Here is a 20,093-nt window from a genome sequence, read left to right as displayed (position 1 = left end):
CGGGGAAGAGCCACAGGGAGCCATTGTTCTGTCTCAGGGTGGCTTAGGCAGATAGAGAGGGCCCAGGATGGGCCCCACAGAAGAGGGGCCAACTCTGGTGTGTCTTGTTCTGAAGTCAAGGGCTCAGAGCCGGCCTCCAGCTAGTAATGGAGGTATCAAGGGAACAGCTGGGGCAGGAGTCCAGACTCAGTCTCTCGGCACCTGCAGAGCTGCCCAAGGACTAATGGCTGAGTCCAGCAGCAGTGCCTGGAAACTCCTGACTAGGACAAGGTGACGTTGCCAACCCTGGCGTAGGAACTGGCAAAGCCCAGAGTCGGAAAGCAGAATCCCCTGCACCCCTGCTCCAGTCTGAGCTGTGAAAGCAAGAGACTTGAGAGGACAGAATCTTCCTAAAAGTGCAGAAGTCCAAAGTCAAGAAGCAGGCTGGAAGAGGGAGGAAGCAGAAAGATTTCCATCAGGGAGAGCTATGATGGTGGGAATCTCAAGATGCAAATGCAGAAGAATGAATCCAAAACAATTACAACAAAACCTCAAAGAAAAATTCAACTTAGACACAAGTCCAATCAGCATTCCTAGAAGAGTGAAAGCATGAGGTTTTTTTTTTTTTTTTTTTAAAGAACTAAAAACAATTTACAAATCAAATGAGTGATGGAGGAAAAAATGGGAAAAGAAATGAGAGATATGGAAGAAAGGTATAGAAAGGGAATTATTAGTTTGAAAAAAGTGGTACAAAATCATACCCTTAAAAATTAAAATTAACTGAAAAGAAGCTAATGACTACATAAAACATCCAGAAATATTAAAATAAAGTTAAATGACAAAAAAATAGAAGAAATTGTTAGATTTTTTTTCTTAACAAAAACAATAGACCTGGAAAAAAGATTAAGCAGAGCTAATTTAGGAATTATTAGATTGGCACAGTAGATAGAACATTGGCCCTGGAGTCAGAAATTTGGCCATAGACATTTAACACTTCTAGCTTTGTGATCCTGGTTGTCACTTAGCCCCAATTGATTCATGTTTTTCCACTCCCCCCCCCAAAATAAAAGGAAATAAAGAAAAGGAATTATCAGACTATTTGAAAAAGTGGACAAAGTAGAAATTGAGAGACTGTATCAGTTACTTCCTTAAAGAAACCCCCAAATTAAAACATCCAGGAATTTTACAAGCAAAATGAAAATTTAAATAATGAGGAGCCACAGTTAGGATCACTTAAGATTTAATAGCTGCCACTATGAAGAAGTGGAGAGATTAAAATATGATATTTTAGAAGGCAAAAAATAGTCTTACAACCAAGAATTATTTACCTTGAAGAACAGAATATAATTCTATAGTTGGGAAAAATGGATTGTTAATAAAATAAATGATTTCTAAATGTTCTCAATAAAAATAAAACTAGAATGGAATAGAAAATCTGACAAATCTTGAAGCATAAAATAAGCATGAATGAATTAATCATGAATCTAAACAGAATTAAGCTGTTTATTCTCATATGGAGACAAGATACATGTAGCCCCTCAGAACTCTTCTCATCACAGAGAGAGTTTTGTCAGAGGACCTAGGAGTAATTCTCTTAGTTTTATTGGTTTTAAAAGGAATGGAAAGGATGAGAGAAGAGGAAGATAGTGAGAGAAGGAGTTGTAGAGAAAGGAAGAATGGGGAAAATTAGATCACAAAAATGGGTTTTTAAGCATAAGTCTGGTCAGCATGGAAGAGGGAATGGAGTAGGGGAACACTTGGAACTTCATTCTCATTTGAACAAGTTAAAAAACCAGAAGAAAACACATAAACACAGTTGGGAATACAAATGCTTTTTGTTCAATTGGGAAACAGGAAGGAGAGGAATTAAGGAAAGAGGGACAAGAGAGAAGGTAGATTAGAAGAAGAGTGTATCAGAGGCAAAATAAACTCTTTAAGAGTAGGTGAGAAATAAGAAGGAAAAGAGAATAGGATGGAGGGAAATGCATAATTGACAACCATAATTGTGAATTAATGAACAGGTTAGAAACCAAAATCCCAAAATATGTTGCTTAAAAGAAACATATTTGAATAAGATAATATACAAAGAGTGAACAGGAGTTGGTGCAAAAAGTTGCCTGTACAGTAAAAAACTTAAGAAGCAAGCTAGCAAACATGATTTCCAATTAAGCAACAGCAAAATAGACAATTAAAAGAGATGAATAACATTTTTCTGAAAGGCATCATAAACAATGAATGAATATCATTATTAAACATAATTCATCAACTAACACAATATCTGAATTCTTAAGGGAAAAATTACAGGGACAAATAGATAATTCACCCCTCTCAGGCCTAGGTAAATCTATCCATAAAAATAATAACATTGAAGGACCTGAATAGAATTTCAGAAAAGCTAGTTATAATAGACCTCTGGAAAAAAATCTAATGGCAGCAGAAAACAGGCAACCTATTTATCAGTGTGCATGACACCTTCACAAAAATAACAATGTACTAAGGCATAAAAATTCAACAAACAAATGCAGAAATATTTAGTGTTGCTTTTACCAACCTTAATGAATTAAAATTGCATTCAATAAAGGGACATTGAAACAAAGATAAGAAAATTAATTGGAATTAAATAATTATAAATAATGGGTGGCTCAAAGAACAAATCATAGAAACATTTAGTGATTTTATTAACAATAATGGAAATAACAAGATAATATGCCAAAATATTTGGGATGCAGCCAGAGCTCTTTGGAGAAAATTTAGAGAAATAAATTTTTTCATCAAAGAAAAAGAACAGACCAATGAATTTGGGTATGCAACTTTAAAAAATGAGAAAATCAATGGATTAAAAACAATGACTTAAGTACCAAAATAGAAATATGGATGAATATTTACAAAAGTGTTAACTTCCCAGATTAACAAAAAAGGAAATGGAGTACTTAAGTAATGCTATTGTAGAAAAAGAAATTGTATAAACTATATGTGAAGTTCTAAAGAGAAGACTTCCAGGACCAGTTGGATTTACAAGTGAATTCTACAGAACATTTATAATATACTAATTCCAGTATTATATAAACTGAAAAAAGAAGGAAAAGATTCCTACTAAGTTCCTTCTGTGACACAATATGGTCTTGATGCCTAAACCAGAGAAAATAAAAACAGAGGAAAAAAAAAATTATAGACCAATATCGCCAATGAATGGCGATGCGAAATTTTTAAATAAAACATTAGTAAGGAGATTATTGGAACATATCAAAAAATTACACTGTGGTTAAGTTGGATTTATACCAAGAATGGTTCAATATTAAGAAAACTATAAGCCCAAGTAGCCTTATTAATTAAAAACAACAAAAATCATACAATCGCATCAAAAGACATCCAAAAAAGTTTTTGAAAAGATTAAGCATGCTTTCCTATTTTTAAACCCCATCCCCACCCCAGAAAGTGTAAGGACAAATGGTGCTTTCATTAATATGAAGAGTATTATCTATATAAGACCAAGAGTCAGTAATACCTGTCATGGGAATAAGCTGCAGGCCTTTTTGAATAAGATCAAGAGTAAAACACGGCTGTTCATTTTCATCATCGTGATTCCATATGGTACTAGAAATGCTGACTATAGCAATAGGGTAGGAGCAAGAAATTGAAGGAATAAGCATAGGCGAAGAGAGAACAGTTATTACTTTTTGCAGATGATATGATATTTTCCTTGGAGAACTCTAGAGAGTTTAAAAACTAATTAAAAAATTAACAACTTCAGCAAAGTCTGAGGATATAAAATAAGCCCACAAAATAATCAGCATTTCTGTATATTAGTAATAAAATCCATCAGGAAGCAATAGAAAGAGAAATCCCATTTAAAATAACAACAGCCAGCATTAACGTTTCGGGATCTACCTACCTAGAAACACTGAGGAACTCTGATCAATACAAATAAAGATAGCTTAAAATTATTGGCTTGGCCTACCCACAGACAATTATTATTTCAACCAATGCCATACCGATAAAACTACTTAAAGGGTTACTTTTTTGAGCTAGGAAAAAAAAATGACAATTTATCTGAGGAACAAAAAAGTCAAGAAAGAGGAATTCGTGAAAAACAATTTGAATGGAAGATCTTAGACTTTCTATAACAATAATTGTCAGTAGTTTGGTACTAAAAAATAGAGAGGTTAATCATTGGAACAGTTTAGGAACACAATAATCCCTGTGTGTGTGTGGGCAGCTAGATGGTACAGTGGTTAGAGTAGGTGTAGAGTCAGGTAGACCTGAGTTCAAATCCAGCCATAGATCCCATTTATGGCAAGTTATTTGACCTCTGTTTGCCTCAGTTTCCTCATCTATAAAGTGGGGATAATAACTCATCTACTTCCCACAATTGTTTGAGGATAAAATGAGATAATAATTGTAAAGTGCTTAGCACAGTGTCTGGTACCTCATACATGCTGTAGAAATATTAGCTATTGTTCTTTCACAAAAGCAAATAAACACAGTAGTCTAGTGTTTAAAAAAACTATTGGGCAGGAGGAATTCACTATCTGACAAAAAATTGTTGGGAAAATTATAAAGCAACAGGGCAGAAACTAGATATAGGTCAACATCTTGCACTGTTTATCAAGTCAAATTCTAAATGAGTATATGATTTATACATAAAGCCTGATACTATAAAATAGAGGAATATTGAAGAAATTACTTGTCAGATCTCTGAATAGTACAAGAATTCCTGATCAAATGAGATGTAGAGGACAGTTATGATTGCATAAAATTAAACAGTTTTTGTACAAATAAAACCAAATGCATCTCAAATTAGAAGAGAAACAGGAAAATGGGGACTTTTTGGGGCAAGTTTCTCTGATAAAGACTTCATTTTTCAAATATGTAAGGAACCAAATCATACTGATAAGAATTAGAGCCATTCTTTAATTGGTATTTGATCAAAGAATATACATAGGCACTTTTCAGAGGAAGAAAGAAAAGTTATAACTAGCCATATGAAAAATGCCCCAAATCCCTAATTATTAGAGAAATGCAAATTAAAGTAATCCCTATCAGATTGGCAAAGTTGACAAAAATGCTGGAGAAGTTGTGGGTAAATAGAGACACCAATGTAAGGTTGGTGAAGCTGTGAATTGGTGTAGCCATTTGTATTGTGCCTCCAAAGTTACTAGCCCATAAAGAACCATCAATGTTACTAGTAGGGCTATACCAAAGAGATAAGAATAAAAGAAAAAAAAAAGGACCCATATATGCAACAATAATCACAGCAGCATTTTTATATAGACAAAAGAATTAGAAAGGGAGAGGATGTAATTGGGGAATGACTCATCAAGTTCATATGAAGATGAGGAAATACTATTATTCTGAGAGAAGTGATAAAGGGCAGTTTCAAAGAAACCTGGGAAACACTGTCAATTGATATAAAGTGAAGTGAGCACAATTTGTACAGTAACAACAATATTGAAAAAAAAATCAAAGATGAAGTGTCTTGGATCAACAAAATCACCATCCACCGTTCCAGATATCCCATGAGGAAACATTTTGTCCACCTCCAGATACAGAGCTGCTAGACTCAGAGTGTAGATTGAAGTATATATAATATGTATACATATATACACACATATGTATACACACAAGAGTGAAGCAGGCCCAATATAATCCATATGTATACCCACACATGCATATATATATATATATGTATTTATATATATATATATATATGTATTTATATTTTGGAAATGACTAATGTAGGAATTTGTCTTGCCTGACTATACACATTTGTGAGGGGTTTTGTTTTTCATGCTTTCTCAATGAGTGAGGTAAGAAGGAAAGAATTTGGAACTGAAAATGAAATAAAATTGAATAAAAATATTTTTAAAAGTTAGCTATTGAAGATATTATTTTGTGGTTGAATAGAATTAAAAGATGAATGAGGTATAATAAAAGGGAAGATTTTGTTTTCTTAACATGCCATTGTTGAAACACTAAAGAGCTCCCAGGAGCATCACCGCTTTTCATTTCTTTTTGCATAAGGCATAAATACAGAATAACTTTGTGTTGAGCCCACCTTTCCTGCTGTATTCCATCACTGGATTTGGCTTGGGGGCATTAACGATTTCTCCCGTAACTTTGTTCTCTTGGTACAGCTGGCTGTGAAATATAAAATTCCTCTCCATGTCGATGCCTGTTTGGGGGGTTTCCTCATTGTCTTCATGCAGCAGGCAGGGTACCCACTGGATTACCTATTTGATTTCCGGGTAAAAGGCGTTACTAGCATCTCAGCAGATACTCACAAGGTAAGACAAGATGGAGAGAGAAAATGTCAGCTAAGATACCCCTTGACTTTTAGTTGACGTCTGTTGTGACTAGAAGCAAATGTGATTCTGGATTATTTCGTATCTCTGAGCAGTCTCCCATTCTGGAAATCTGACTCTTGGTTCTTAGCTCCCAGCAGATCCAGGCAAAAGGAATTCCTTACATGGTTAAATGGAATGGCTGGAGGTAGTTAATTAGGATTCATTACTTTGCTGATCCGGTTTTGCTTTTTTGTGACTGTAGGAATGTTGAGCTAAAGTCTGTGATCTGAAAGTTCTAGCATAAAAGGTGTCTCCATGCTTTTTGTAGGAAAAAGCTGTTTCTTATGTCTCTGAAATCTTGAGATAATGGGGTAGGAGTGTATAAGAAGTAGGGGCTGCCAGCCCTAGGAAGTTAAATCCCTTTGTTGCCATTTGAAATGGACATCATGCCTGGAGACCCTTGGGCAAGTGTGGTTAAGTGGGCCAAAGGCGCGGTCTGCTTTGCTGGCATTTGGCTGCATTTTCAGAATGTCACTTAAACAGCCAAGTCGTGTTTTTTGATGTGTGAACACTTAACAGTGAATTTTTAATCCCAGCCTGCCGCCTCCTTGTCACCTAACAAGCTTCTCTAGACTTTCCCCACCGCCCAGCCAGGGTCTGCTCAGAGGATGAATCAAACGAGGGAGGCAGATTGGCTGGAAGGAAAGCATATGGATTCTCAGCCAGACACGAGGGATTATGGGATTTTTTGCTCTGTGGCCTTCCTGTTCTCCAAAGATTGAGATCAAGATCATTCCTTCACAGATGAAATACTAGACAAAAAAGTCAACTTCTTGGCAGGAGGGGACTGTGTGTGTGGAACAAGCTGTAAGCTTTTGCTGCCAGCATTTGGGCCCATATTTTCCTGCTTTCTTGTGAGAATTTATGGTGATTTTTAGTTAGGATCAACCACCTTTCATTTCACAGCCGAGGATGCTGGGGTCATGCCCATCTCCAAGTGGCTGGGATTCACTCACCTAGGAGACTTCTGCAAGTCCTGGGCTCTTTATCACTTTCCATTCTGACTACACGTGGGTGACATTTACTTAAAAAGAGAGATCACTTTTGTCATCCAGCTGAATTCTGAGGGAATGTTATGCCACAGGAAGTACCCAGCGTCCTTACTGAATGGAGCCTTGGCCCAGTGACGCAAGAGCACAGGATTCAGCGGCCTCTGCAGCCCCTTGGCTGGCGGGGCTCCGGCTTTGTTTTCCTGTTCTCATTTGCTGCCCTTGTGTTCTCTCCCCAGTACGGGTATGCTCCCAAAGGCTCATCAGTGCTGATGTACAGCAGCAAGGAGTATCGGCGCTACCAGTTCTTCGTGGCCCCTGACTGGCAGGGCGGGATCTACGCTTCTCCAAGCATAGCAGGGTCGCGGCCTGGTGGCATCATTGCGGCCTGCTGGGCCACCTTGATGCACATGGGGGAAAATGGCTACGTGGAAGCCACCAAGAGTATCATCAGAACTGCCCGTTTCCTCAAGTCAGAGTACGTCCGTCTTGAGGGCTCACATGTTCCACTCTCTCCTTCTGTGCCCCAAGAACCTCCTACCTGAAGGGCCGCCCTTTGACCTCAGGCCTCTTTGCCCAGCAGTAGGCCATCAGCTTGGTGATGCCCTGTATCCTGCAGACCTGGATACCCATCCTAGATTTTGGCAGTGGCTCCTACCCCCGACACTCTCTCCATCAGGCTAAGGGGCTAGCTCTGCTCCCCTTGAGGCCTGATGTAGACGGAGCTCACTATACACATCAATTCAGTTTTGGCTCTGACTTGAAGTAGAGTAGGGGAGATGACATATAATATTGTTGGGTGTAGGCATGGCCCTCCTCCTGACTGTGTTCTGGAGGCTTTCATTCCTCAGGAGCTATGGAAGCCATAAGTTTTTATTGAATGCTTTCAGTGTGCAGGATATTGCTTAAAGTGGATGCTAAAAGGACCATGTATGACTAAAGATCTTTCTTTTTCTTTTTCTTTTCTGAAGGTTAGAAAAAATCAAAGGCATCTTTGTTTTTGGGAACCCTCAGATGTCAGTCATTGCCTTAGGCTCTCACGACTTTGACATTTTTCGACTCTCTAATGTCATGACTGCCAAGGGTTGGAACTTGAATATTTTGCAATTCCCATCAAGGTAAGTCTGCTGCTGGTGAGGGGTTCTCTCCAAGATGGCCCAGGGAAGTCATGGAAGTTTGACTGTGAGCCAGGAGAGCCAGACTATGGCATTTCTAGGATCTTCTAGTGTCTATATTGGCTGGATGAGAGAATGTAATGGTCAACTCACTCTCTGAGAATCCTGGGAGATTATCTAATCCATTCCATTTTTTTTTAACAGATGAGGAACTGAGATTTTGAAAGATTATAATTTGTTCACAGTACAGATTTTAATTGCTCAAGTTGGAATTTATAATCAGATGTCTGAGTCTGGGGAGTTTTGGTTTTGTTTGTTTGTTTTTGGCTCATCCCCAAACTACCTTGGAAGGTCTGGATTTCCACAGCTTAAAGAAACTTTGGCTCTTATATGTGTAGCCATATTTTAAAGTTTGTGACTAATTCCTGCTTCTTTGGAATGTCTCAGTTGCTTCACAAATAAAGATAGCATGGCTCCTGATGGTTTCAGATGTAAAAGACCCAAATTAATCTGGAATAAAGGCAACAAAGCATTTTGGGAGTGACTTTTTTTTCTCCTTTTCTTAGATATTTCTTGACCCTGACTCTGCCTGGGAGTCATAGTGCTGGCTTATACACTAATACTTAAGAGACCAGTCACATGAATAACCTGGCTGATCCCATGACCTTATTTCAGGAAAAAATGCCAGAAGAGACGAGTGGATTGCTTAATAATTATCTTCCTCTTGTTTTCTTTCCCCTCAGTATACACATCTGCCTCACTCTGCTTCACACGCGTCCCAAGGTCTCCATGTTGTTTCTGAAGGACATCCGGGAGTCTGTCACACAGATCATGAAGAATCCGAAAGCCAGGGCAACAGGCATGGTAGGAGCTGTTTTTCTCCATTTTGGAGGAGGTAGTAGGCCATGGGTGACATGCGATCATAGGATTTAGAGATGAGAGAGTCCTGCAGCAGCCTCATTTGGAAACTTAGTCCAAAAATGACTTTGGTTTTGGTCACATGGACAGTAAGTCCTAGAACTAGAAATGTTTCTTTGAAGTGGGAAAAGGAACAGCTCAGATATTCTTTGTGAAAGTTTTCTGTTTCTTTCTAGGGAATTGTGTCCTTGGATGGAAAGGCTTAAATTAAGAGAGGAAAATTCCTGAGGCTGGCGGGGAAATAGAGACAGCAATGGCAAATTAGGATTTAATTCAGAACTGTTGATTGCAGCTTTTTCCTTTCCTTTCCTTTTTCTTTTTCTTCTTTTTTTTTTTTGTATTTTTATTGATTTTGTTAAATGTTTTCCAATTAGTTTTTTTGCATATTTTATTTATTTAATATTTTCCACAGTTACATTCAAAACATTTTTTGCATTTGTTTTTAAGATTTTTGAGTTCTAGATTTTCTTCTTTATCCCCACCCACAATTAAGAAATCACTAGTGAAAATATATAAAACATTTCCATAAAAGTCAAGTTATGAAAGAAAACATAGATTTCCCATCCCTAATGAAAATAAAAACCCTTAAGAAAAATTAAATTAAAAAGGAAAGAGAGAAAAGGGAGGATGCTTCAATCTGTATTCAGACACAATCAGTTCCTTCTTTGGATATGAATATGATTTTTCACCATAAGTCATTCAGAGTAGTCATGGATCATTATACTGCTGAGAATAGCAGAGAATCGTTTACAGCTGGTCATCCCAGAACATTGCTATCCTTGCAGTACATTTTATTTTGATCATGGAGGACTTTCCAGGATTTTTTATTTTCTTCTTTAGACCATCCTGTTCATCATTTTCCAGAACTTTTTCCTATTCTTTGTAGCAACAGTAATGTCCATTCTTCTTTGGCTTCTAGGGTGCCATTTATGGGATGTCCCAGACTGTCCCTGACAGGATGATGGTAGCAGAACTGACAGAGGCCTTCTTGGACAGTCTTTACACCACAGACGCCCATCAGGGCAGTCAGAAGAATGGTTCCCCCAAACCCCACTGATCCTATGTCCGGGAATGCCTTCCAGCCCTGGTCCTGGACTGATCTCCAGAGGAAGCCGGCTGCTCTGAGCTATGGCAGTTGTTCACATTCCACTGCAAGAGCAACATCAAGACGTCTGGGTTTGAGGAATTCATTCCTTTACTTCTCTCGAAGCCCCAGTGTTGCTTTTAATTTGAGGATAACTGAAGGCTTTCCTCTTGTAATGATCTTGTCCCTGTTTTCATTCCCCCCTGCCCCAGCTTTTTTATTAGCCCTCTCCCCTTCTTATAATCATTGTGTGGCTATTCTGACCTCTCCTGGTTCCTTAGGGAAGCGAGGGTGGCTGTGGAGCAGGAGGTCAGCTTCTCCGCCTTCCCTCCCAGCAGCCGCCACTTGTCTCTTTCTTTCTCTTGAGTAGGAACCTTCACCCCCCTTCCTCTGAACTGATTTGGGCTTCTATTTCAGCAAGCCCCAGGAGCAGGCGACTGGACCCACTTGTGATAATCATGACTGACTGCTTTTTGTTTCCTAGAAGGCCATTGGGGTGAGCCATCCATTGTTCTAGTGCGATCAGGTTGGATCAGTCCATTTCTTCCCATAGAGAGTGGCTCAGCTTGGTCTTGCCGTCCCACCAAAGGGAAGATTGAACTGGACTTAACCGCTTCCGCACCAGAAATCCCCCTTTGAGTCTGTGTTTTGCTCCATCCCTGTGACTGCCAATCATTTACTCTGATGGGTTTGGGGTCCTCCTTAGATTGGATAAAGAAAAGGCTCACCAAGGTACTATGGAGTTTCTTCCTTGAACTGAAGAGATCTTGCTGCAATCTGAAGCTAGACTCTACCATATTGCAGTGGGATGGAGATCCAGTCTGGGGATTAAAAAAAAAAAGCACTGAAATGTGTTCTCTATTTCTACCTTTATCTTTTTTTCAAGCCATTCTGTAGCATAAAACTGGTAAATGAGTTGTAATCCTGGCTACTTGAAGGCACATTTTAAAGGGCATTCACCAATTTGCCTTGACTTATTCTGGCTGTTTTTGAGGAGGAGGTGGGATCTCCATTGCAGGCCTAGTTAACACCCTAAACCTTGCTTAACTCCCTATGGTACTTAAAGCGGCTCAGGGCAACAGCCTGATCCCTGCAATTCTTTGGTAGGTCAGTATCTCAGGTGGTGTGGGGTGCCCGCACAGTTCCTATGCCCACCCCCGCTCTCTAGTGCCCTGCTCTGCTTGAGCCATCCCACTTCCTGATTTCTTAGTAGCGTGCCTTTCTCTGCCATAAGCAAGCAGCCCCTCCAGACCCCAGGCCCTCAGCAAAACACATCTACTGATGCCGGGCATGGGAATTGTTGTGACATTTTCCTGTGGGCCATCCCCTCCTCTGGGGTCCTGGGAACGTCCAGGTTGTCCACTGGCACAGATTTGGCAGATCCTGTGACCTTGCAATGCTGTGAAATTGTAGTTCCACACTGCTGGTGAGGAAGCAGAGTCATATTTTGTCTTGCTTATTTAAGGTACAGAGTGGTGGGATTGCCAGGTGCCCTTAATTATGTGATGGGATGGCACATCTGGCTCTCATTATTGGTTTTGCCCTGTTTACTATACATTTTTCCCCAAGGGATTTGGGAAGGGGAGAAAGTCCCTTGGAGCTGAGAATCTCACCATTTTCTTTATCAACCTTATTTCTCTAACTCATTTACTTACTTGATGCATGGCGCCGGTTTGTGACGGAGCCAGTAGTCTGGAAAAGACAGGCACTGTACTTGGGTCTCAAGTGCTATGGGGAATGTGGTGCCCTGGAACCGGGCAGCAGGCATTCTGCCCTGCCAGGGGCTGCAGGGAGGGAGATGCAGAGCTTTGGGGGTCTCTGCAGAGCAAGCCCCAGGCTCTTCTTCCCTCACTTCTCTAAGAGACTAAGGGCTACAAGGTTGTCAGTCCTAACTTAGCCTTCATTCCAGGTCTCCTTCCTTCTCTCTTCCTACTTAGGTGTAACTGTATTGTGATGATGTGTGTGAGCCGGTCAGTGGCCCAGGAACAGGCCAGTGGCTCTGTCCGTGGCTCATTTCTTTTTTCTCTTGCTGGTAAAGAACTATACTATCAACTCACTCTTAATACTGTTTTCAGCCTCAATAATTGGAAAATTGACGGTACTGTCCCCTATTCCCTCCCTGTCTGCCCTCCGATCTTTCTACCAAGCTGCAGTAGTAACCTGTAAAAACAATTAAATTCCTAAAACCTTCATCTCTGTGGAACATTGGAGTCCTTTACACCCTCGACACAGGGATCAGGAGATTCCAGGTTGGGAAGTGGGCTTGGGGGGGCGGCCTTCTCTCAGAACATGGGGAAGGGAGGAATCAAGGAGGGCTCGTACTAAAGAGGGGATGGTCAGGAGGGAAGAAGCAGAGTAGGAGATGTTGTGAAGGTAAAATCGAAAAGACTGGCCATAGTGGGTAGGGAGACCTTAATAAAAGGGACTTTAGAAATTTGGAGAGGGTTTGGGAGTGGGTGGGAGAGAGGATAAGTTCAGTTTGAGTTCTATTACATATCCAGTTTGAGATAACTGAAAGGCAATTGGAGATTTAGAGCTGGATAAATAAAATCTGAGAATCCTCAGCCTAGAGATGGTGATTGGACCCATGGAAGCTGATGAGATCACCTTGGGGAGTAGGATAAAGGGAGAACGGAGCCTTAGCAGTCGCCTTATGGCCTCCTTAACCAGCCCTAACTTCTCTAAGCAACATAGGTTTCCATGCCCTCACCTTGATTTCAATACTTCTCTGCCTCCTTATCTTGAAACTCAACTGTGATTAAGCACTTCCTCTAACCCTTCCCCCCCTCTAGTCTCCTCTCCAGGCCAGTGATTCCTATTGATTAATTATTATAGAGTAAGCCTCTTTGTTTCTAAGTCCTATTGTCTCTCAGCAGTTGCCTTTCTAGAATAGAACTGTTTAAGGTCGCCTCTGTCCAGAGGGCCTGCTCTCTGGGCGTTTCCCACTGCCATAAGTCCCCTGGACTTCCCAGGGAGGTGTAGGTAGGACAGTGGTGAAGCAGATGTGACTCGGGTTCGCTGTGTGGTCAGTAAATGGCCCTCAGCGGGCCACAGCCTTGGGAAAGCTGGCGCAATCTGCAGAGACATCAGGGAACACCATGTGACTTCTAAAGTTCTCCTTCCCCTTGCTCACTGACCAGGGAATTTTGCTGTTGTTCAGTTATCTCAACCCTATCTAGTTCTTGGTGACCCCATTTGGAGGTTTCTTGGCACAGATACTAGAGCTGCTTGCCGGGCCCTTCTCCAGCTCATTTTACAGGGTTAAGTGACTTGTCCAGAGTCACACCGCTGGTCAGTGTCAGAACTAGGTACCCTAGGCAGGCCAGAAGCTATGGGGGCAGAGCCTGGCAGTTCCCTTTCCTCCTCCTCTTGGGCCATCTCTCCTTGGGCTCTAAAGGGTTTGTGAGCCAGCCAGACGTTGGAAAAGGCTAGTTAGTGTTCAGAGAGTGGTGCATGGAAAGCATTCTCCAGAGAAAGGGCACTGGCACTGAACCTGGATGTAACTGGTTGCTCAGGTGGAAAAAAATGACCCTGCCCAGCCTCGGTTAATTGCTCTTTTCTCCTTGGCCCCTGTATACTTTCCCACTACATCATCTCTAGGTAAACTGAGAGCCAGTCCTTTAGATCAGAGCTTCTTAATTTTTTTCCACTTGTAAACCCCTTCTTGCCTGAGACATTTTATGCAATCTTGGGTATATAAGTATATAAAATAGGTATACAAATCAAAATTTATTAATAATGAATCATAACTTTGTGACACCCCCATTTGTTTTGGGGTCCCACAAGGGGTCATGAGCCACAGTATAAGAAACTTTGCTTTAGAGGAGTTGTGTACAGGGCCCCAGAAATTTATGGGGACCCTAATCCTCGGCTTAGCACAGCCACCTCCTTTTACAGATGAGCAATCTGAAGCTTGGCCATGGAAAGTGAACTCTCAGATCTCTGAGATGGTGGAGAGCAGGGCTTCTAACTCAGGACTCTTGAGTTCTCACAGCCTAGCTGAACCCTGTCTCCCCATCTGCCTGGCAGAGGGCAAGTGGGCTGATTGGGGCTGAGGATTGGGCATAGGGAGCCATTATACCTGGGGAGGGAGAGCCATCACGGAGCCAAAGATCCCAGGATTGCTTGGGAGGAATAGCACCTGTAGCAGTTGATACTGATAGAGGGATTCATCAAGCCTCTTCTCAAAGGTCCTGCCTTCACACTGATGACTCACTGTTTCCACTTCCGCTGATGAGAATTTGGACTGAACGTGGAATACTCAGCCTGGAAGAGACTCTTCGAGGAGGTTATATAAAGCTAAGCATCGGCCCTGTTTGGGCTCTGCCTCCAGAAAGACAAATGGCAAGTCCACTTATGGGTAACTTTATTTGAGGCATGAGGTCACATTTGTTCATTACAATTGAGTTTTAAGTTTCTCACTCCAAGTTTCAGTGGATGGGACATTGTTAGTGGCCTCCTAATTATATTTCAGTAATTTATGATGAAATGTTAAACAGACCAGCAGGAAGAAATCATCACTTCACTCTTGGACTCACAGGATATGAGAAGGGAAGAAATCTTGGCTGTCTCTCAACCCAACTCTCTAGATGCCAGAAATTTGGCACAATTTCTGCACATAACCCGCAGGAGGCGAGGAAATGGGCAAAAATGACAGGGTCTAGTGCTGAGAACAGGGGAACATTTCATGGTCCACACACACTGCCCCTCCTTGTGTCCATTCCTCACCTACCCTCCCACAACCACCGAGTCTGATCCATTCATTGTATAGTTTCCTGTGTCATCCCTCCCTCCCCCCAAACCTCTATCTTCCCGGGGCAGTGGAAGGGATGGCGAGGAGACACTTTAAGCCAGAGACAGGGCCACCTGTTCAATGAAACTGGCCAGGTCAATGTCCCTTTCCGACAGGCCGGCACACTCGTGGGTACTCAGGGTGATGTGGACCTGAAAAACAAAACCAGAGGCTGAAGACTGATTTGTTTCAAGTTCGAGTTACTGCAGTTCCTACCCTTTGCACGCAATGATCCTTGGGCTCCAACCAAACTCAGCATAAAAGGTGGTAGCCCACCCACCCACTCACACTTTGGGACTGATTTGCTTGAGTCACCTGTTTTTAACTTGTTTAAAAAGAATGGACAAGTCTTTAGTTATCTTCTCTCTGATTCTGGATGAACACTACGTGTACTGTTTTAACTATTTCCACTATGATGATGGCAGCAAGGGCTCCTTAAGTGTCGGTCACTCTGTGCTACCCCACAGGCAGGTGCTGGACAGATCCATCCAGCCCCAGCCTGGCTGCCAATTGTCTACAGGAAAATGATATCTAAACAAGGAGTGGATGCAAATAAATTGGAGAAGTTGAGAAGCTGGGGGAGAAAAAGATCAGAATTGAAAAAAAATCTCTGTGTTGTATGTACTCCATCGAAGCCTCTTAGGAAGACCTGCACAATGGGGCTGAATTCCATTTCTACTTACTCACTAGGGCGGTCTCATTTTGTCACCCAGCCAGGATTGAGGGAAATATAACCTGGGATGCTAGCTTTGGAGTCAAGGCCTGGGTTCGAGTCAAAATACGTTAAGCACCTACTATGTGCCAAGTACTGTGCTGGATGCTGGAAGAACTGTGTGACTGATTTATAGGCCGGTCAGCCACCTCTCCATGCCCCTGGGCAGCTCTGGGATGATAGACAAGTTGCTGGTCTATATTAGTGGAAGGCATTTTCACACCTGGAGTATTCTATATGCCTATGAAATCAGGCCCAGATTAAAAAAAATCTTGAGCACCTACTTTGCACCCAGAACTGAGCTATCCAAAATCAGTTTTTATAAGACAGCTCTTCTTTCACAGGGTTCAGTCTAGTTAGGAAGAAAACCATAGGAAGTAATATAAAAGCAGAGACACCAAATTTTGTGAGGTAGCTTGTGGGAAGGGGAGAGCCATGGGGGAAGGAAGGCTCTAAGGGCTAGGAAGATCATCCAGGCTTTGGGGGCTAGGGGTGGGGAGGTCCCACCCCGGCTCACCTTGTTGTACACGTTGAACCATTCCGGGTGGTGGTCCAGTTTTTCAGCCTGCAGTGCGACTCTTGTCATGAACCCAAAGGCCTAGGGGAGGGAGGAAGAAGTTAGCCTTGTGGCCAGGGAATGGGGAGGAGCGGATAGCTGGGCAGGTAAGGGTTACCTCCCCAAGGCGGGACATGGTCTGGGTAACCCAACTCTAAGGAGCCTTTGGCTCAAACCTCGGCTTTAACACGTTAGCTTTCCTCCTGCTACTGAAGAGGAAACATCATCAACTGTGGCAAACCCAGGGAAGACTGGGAGAGAGTAATGAGCAGCCTCGACCGTCCCTCGGTGACCCTGGGTGGTTGGAGTCAGGAAGGTGAACTGGAATCAGCTTCTGACATTTATGAGCTAGGTGACTCTGGGTGAGTCACAACCTCTGCCTGCCTCAGTTTCCCCCACCTGCTCTTTCTTCCTCCTTTCCCAGTTCTCCCAATTAGATACAGACCTACCTACTCTCTCCCTTCTACTCTCTTCTCTTCTCCCCTTTCGTTTTAAGGCTTTGCTAAATTATTTGTAAGGTTGCTTTCAATTCTGAAGTTCTCATTAAACTTTTTGGCTCAAACTGCCTCAGTTTTCTAATCTGTTAAATGGGGACAATAATAGAACCTACTTCACAAAATTATCATGAAAATCAACTAAGTGCACATCTTAAAGGGCTCTCTAAATGTTAGCTGCCTTTCTTATTAGATGCTGGATTACCCAGTGTCCTTTGAGTCACTTGCATTCAAGCCTGTTTTTTTTTCCCATCAACCTTACGTGGGGAGGACCTTCCTCATCCAAGGGGATTAGCAAAGGGCTCCCCAAAAGGCTCCCATTTCGAGGAAGGGGGACTCCTCAGCTTCTAAATAAACACTCCTTAAAATGAATTCAGATATCACCCCAGAATGCTCTCTCTGGCCAGGGCCCTGGAGCCATACCCGGTTGAAATCCTTGAAATGGAACTGCTTGAAGATGGCATCTCGGCCCTCCAGCTCGTTCCAGCCCACGGCCCTCAGGTTCGGCAGCAGCTGGTCTCTCTCCTCAGCGCTCAGTCTATGTACTTTTCCAGCCTGAGAGGAAAAAAGACACCATGTTGCCATTTACTTTCTCTGGACCTCAGTTTCCCCATCTGTAATGGGGAGATAGACTAAATGGGTCCAATCAAGTGAGGAGAGGGTCTATTTATGATCACATGCCCCCTCCCACAGATGGGTCTCCATCATAGGAGACTTTAGATCTCAGAGATCATCCAATTCAACCTCTCCCTCACACATCCTCCATTTTAGAGAGGGACTTAAACTAGGGACAACTTTAGGAGGCCCAGGGGAGAGGGCCAGAGATTCATCCTTGGGTGCTATGACCCTGGTGGGGGGGCCCTTAGGAAGAGGAGGGCCAGGGATGGCCACAGAAGACACGGCTTGGGATGACCTTGGAGGATTTACAGGCAGGAGAAGTCATTTCATCTCCAACACAACAGGGCCTGTGCCCTGCCAGTCTGTGTCCCCCACAGTGCCTTGCGGGTGATCAGTAAATGTTGGCTGAATTGAATTATCCTTCTCTCCCCTCTCCTCCTCCTCTCCCTATTGGACAGCTGCTGAGATGGTGGAACACCACGGTGGGAGGAAAGATTCAGAGTAAACACAGCTCTAGAAACCATCACCCCTGGCCTTTCAGGCTGGCTGATAAGCTCTGAATGAGTATCTTGGCAACCAGACGTCAGGCCGAGCCTTAATATCTGCTGTCTGGTCCTTTGGCAGCTGGAGGGTGAGGGTTGGAGGGGGGTGGGGAGGCAGGCTCAGAGCTGGCTCTGGAGGAGGGGCTCTCCACCTCTTGTCTCACCCCCACCAGATGCCCGGATCCAGCAGCCTCCCAACACAAACACCTTTCTGACCTCTGGGTCAAAGGATTTAGAAATGACGACATTTGCAGAGAATCATGGGCAGATTCACCTTGTCCAGCATTCTGGGCTGAGAGGGGCTAGAGGGAAAATGACCCTTCCCCAATTCTCCCCATTAGATACACGGATCTGCCCTCTCTCTCCCTGTCTCTCCCCCTCCCTTCTCCTTCCATTTTAAAGCTTTAGAATGGAAAGGAACCTTAGAGATAAGTTCTGATGAAATCCTTGGGCTCAAACTGAGCGAGCAAATGCCTGTTTGCAAGGCTGGCTTCTTCTGCAGGCGAGGACCTCTTCCTGTCTCCCCCTCCCCTGCCCATATTACTCATCTGTCTCTGATCGGGAACATGGCATGGAGGAGGGAAAGACTGAGCCCTGTGTGGAGACCCCATCTCCACCAGGGACTGGCTCACCCCAAGCCCACCCAGGCAAGCGGGTCACAGTGGCCTCTTCCTGCCCCAGTGGCTGCCACCTTCACCCGGTTTCTGACCTCCCCCCCTCAGACTCGTGCCTCTGGAGGTCCCCGTCTTTCCTCCCCTTTCCCAAATACAGCCTTTGGGATCACAGATTTAGAAGAGGGAGGGGCCTCGGTTTAATCCATTCTACAGATGAGGAAACTGAGACCCCGAGAGAAGCTGAGATATTTAGGGTCAAAGCAGGGATTTGAATCCTGGCCCTCTACCTTTTTCCTTCCCACCCTGGCTTGTCAGCCCCTTATCCTTGCCCTGTGGATCCGTCTGTCACAGGGACATGGCTGCGGATCGGGAAGGGTCTTGGACGTCATTCCCCTTGGACAGGCTCAGGAGGGAGGAAACGGGGCTTTAGTCCCCGGGCCTGTCTCCCGCCGGCCTTTTCGGGGTTCCTTTGCAGCCCCGCGTGTCCCGTTTCTTCCCCTGCCCAGGAGCCGCTGCAGGAAGCAGGCTGTTGATTAACCGAAGGAGCGGCTGTTTTGCCTGCAGCCCTCGGCGGGAGCCCACGAAGCCCGTGGCCCGGCCAGTCCTGGGTGTGGGCGGCCCTTCCCCACGCCCCGTCCCTCGCCGGCGCGGGGCCCTTACCATGTCAGCCGTGGGTGCGGGAGAGGGCCCCGAGGACCTCAGCACAGACCGGAGGGACGAAGTCTCCACAGCTTGAGAGCGAGCTCCGGACTGCTCCGCTCCGAGGGGGCGTGGCAAAGGGCTTAAACCCACCCCCGCCCGCCGCTGTCTGGCTCCTCTCCTGTCCTAGCCAGCCGGGGCCGGCTCCCGGGGACGCGAGGGGGGGAGGGACCCTGGGGGTGGGGAGATCCAGCTTTAAAGTGCTTTCCCTGGAAAAGTCTCCGGTTCTCCCAGCTCTCCCCGAGGAAGCAACTCTGGACAATGACCCCCCCCCCCCCAGCCCCTCCTTTCTTGCTCTGGGCTTCCAGGAAAGCTTCTCTCTAAGTGCAGGGGAAGGAAAAGGGAGCAGGAGGGGAGGCCGGAGCGGGCCGCTGCCCTCTCCGGGTTAATGATTGCCGGAGGAGGGCTCTCTGCTGGGAGACACTCGGCCTGCGTTTGCGGCCCACTCCTTCCCAGAGATAGTGAATCAGAGCCAGGAGGGGCCTCCGGCGCCGGCCTTGTCCTGGGAGCTTGTCCAGTCACGCGGCAGGAGGCCGGCTCCTTCCCGCTTAAAACCAGGCCCCTCCGCCCCCCTGGCTGGGACACTCTCCTCCCCCCGGATTCGCAGTCCCAGCCAGATCCCGAAGCCGGGGTGATG

At 44.1% G+C, this 20,093-nt stretch overlaps 2 protein-coding genes across 8 annotated transcripts in view; one reads left to right on the top strand and one right to left on the bottom strand.

The window, feature by feature from the left end:
• The window catches only part of SGPL1 (sphingosine-1-phosphate lyase 1), a 69,862-nt gene extending 57,241 nt beyond the window's left edge, over positions 1-12,621 (top strand). For all 7 annotated transcript variants that reach the window (XM_074296911.1, XM_074296915.1, XM_074296912.1 and 4 more), the window contains 5 exons: positions 6,114-6,263; positions 7,552-7,790; positions 8,284-8,430; positions 9,171-9,291; positions 10,265-12,621. In XM_074296911.1, coding sequence (XP_074153012.1) covers positions 6,114-6,263; positions 7,552-7,790; positions 8,284-8,430; positions 9,171-9,291; positions 10,265-10,402 — 795 coding nt within the window. In that variant the 3' untranslated portion in view covers positions 10,403-12,621. The remainder of the gene's footprint in view (positions 1-6,113; positions 6,264-7,551; positions 7,791-8,283; positions 8,431-9,170; positions 9,292-10,264) is intronic.
• A 2,160-nt stretch (positions 12,622-14,781) lies between these two features.
• On the bottom strand, positions 14,782-19,842 carry PCBD1 (pterin-4 alpha-carbinolamine dehydratase 1). Its single transcript, XM_074296917.1, has 4 exons — positions 19,418-19,842; positions 17,407-17,538; positions 16,451-16,531; positions 14,782-15,373 (listed from the first exon to the last, which is right to left on the bottom strand). The coding sequence occupies exons 1-4, from the start codon at positions 19,418-19,420 to the stop codon at positions 15,275-15,277; spliced, it is 315 nt and encodes a 104-aa protein (XP_074153018.1). The 5' UTR covers positions 19,421-19,842; the 3' UTR covers positions 14,782-15,274.
• Positions 19,843-20,093: the final 251 nt, after the last annotated feature.

The sequence above is a fragment of the Sminthopsis crassicaudata genome, chromosome 2, assembly GCF_048593235.1.
Source record: "Sminthopsis crassicaudata isolate SCR6 chromosome 2, ASM4859323v1, whole genome shotgun sequence".
NCBI classification, from domain to species: domain Eukaryota; kingdom Metazoa; phylum Chordata; class Mammalia; order Dasyuromorphia; family Dasyuridae; genus Sminthopsis; species Sminthopsis crassicaudata.
This window is presented reverse-complemented; position numbering and strand designations above follow the sequence as displayed.

Coding starts and splice junctions, on each gene's coding strand:
- PCBD1 (XM_074296917.1), bottom strand. Junction 16,532..17,406: donor ATTTCAAGGATTTCAACCGG/GTATGGCTCCAG, acceptor TCCCTCCCCTAG/GCCTTTGGGTTCATGACAAG. Junction 15,374..16,450: donor GGTTCAACGTGTACAACAAG/GTGAGCCGGGGT, acceptor TTTGTTTTTCAG/GTCCACATCACCCTGAGTAC.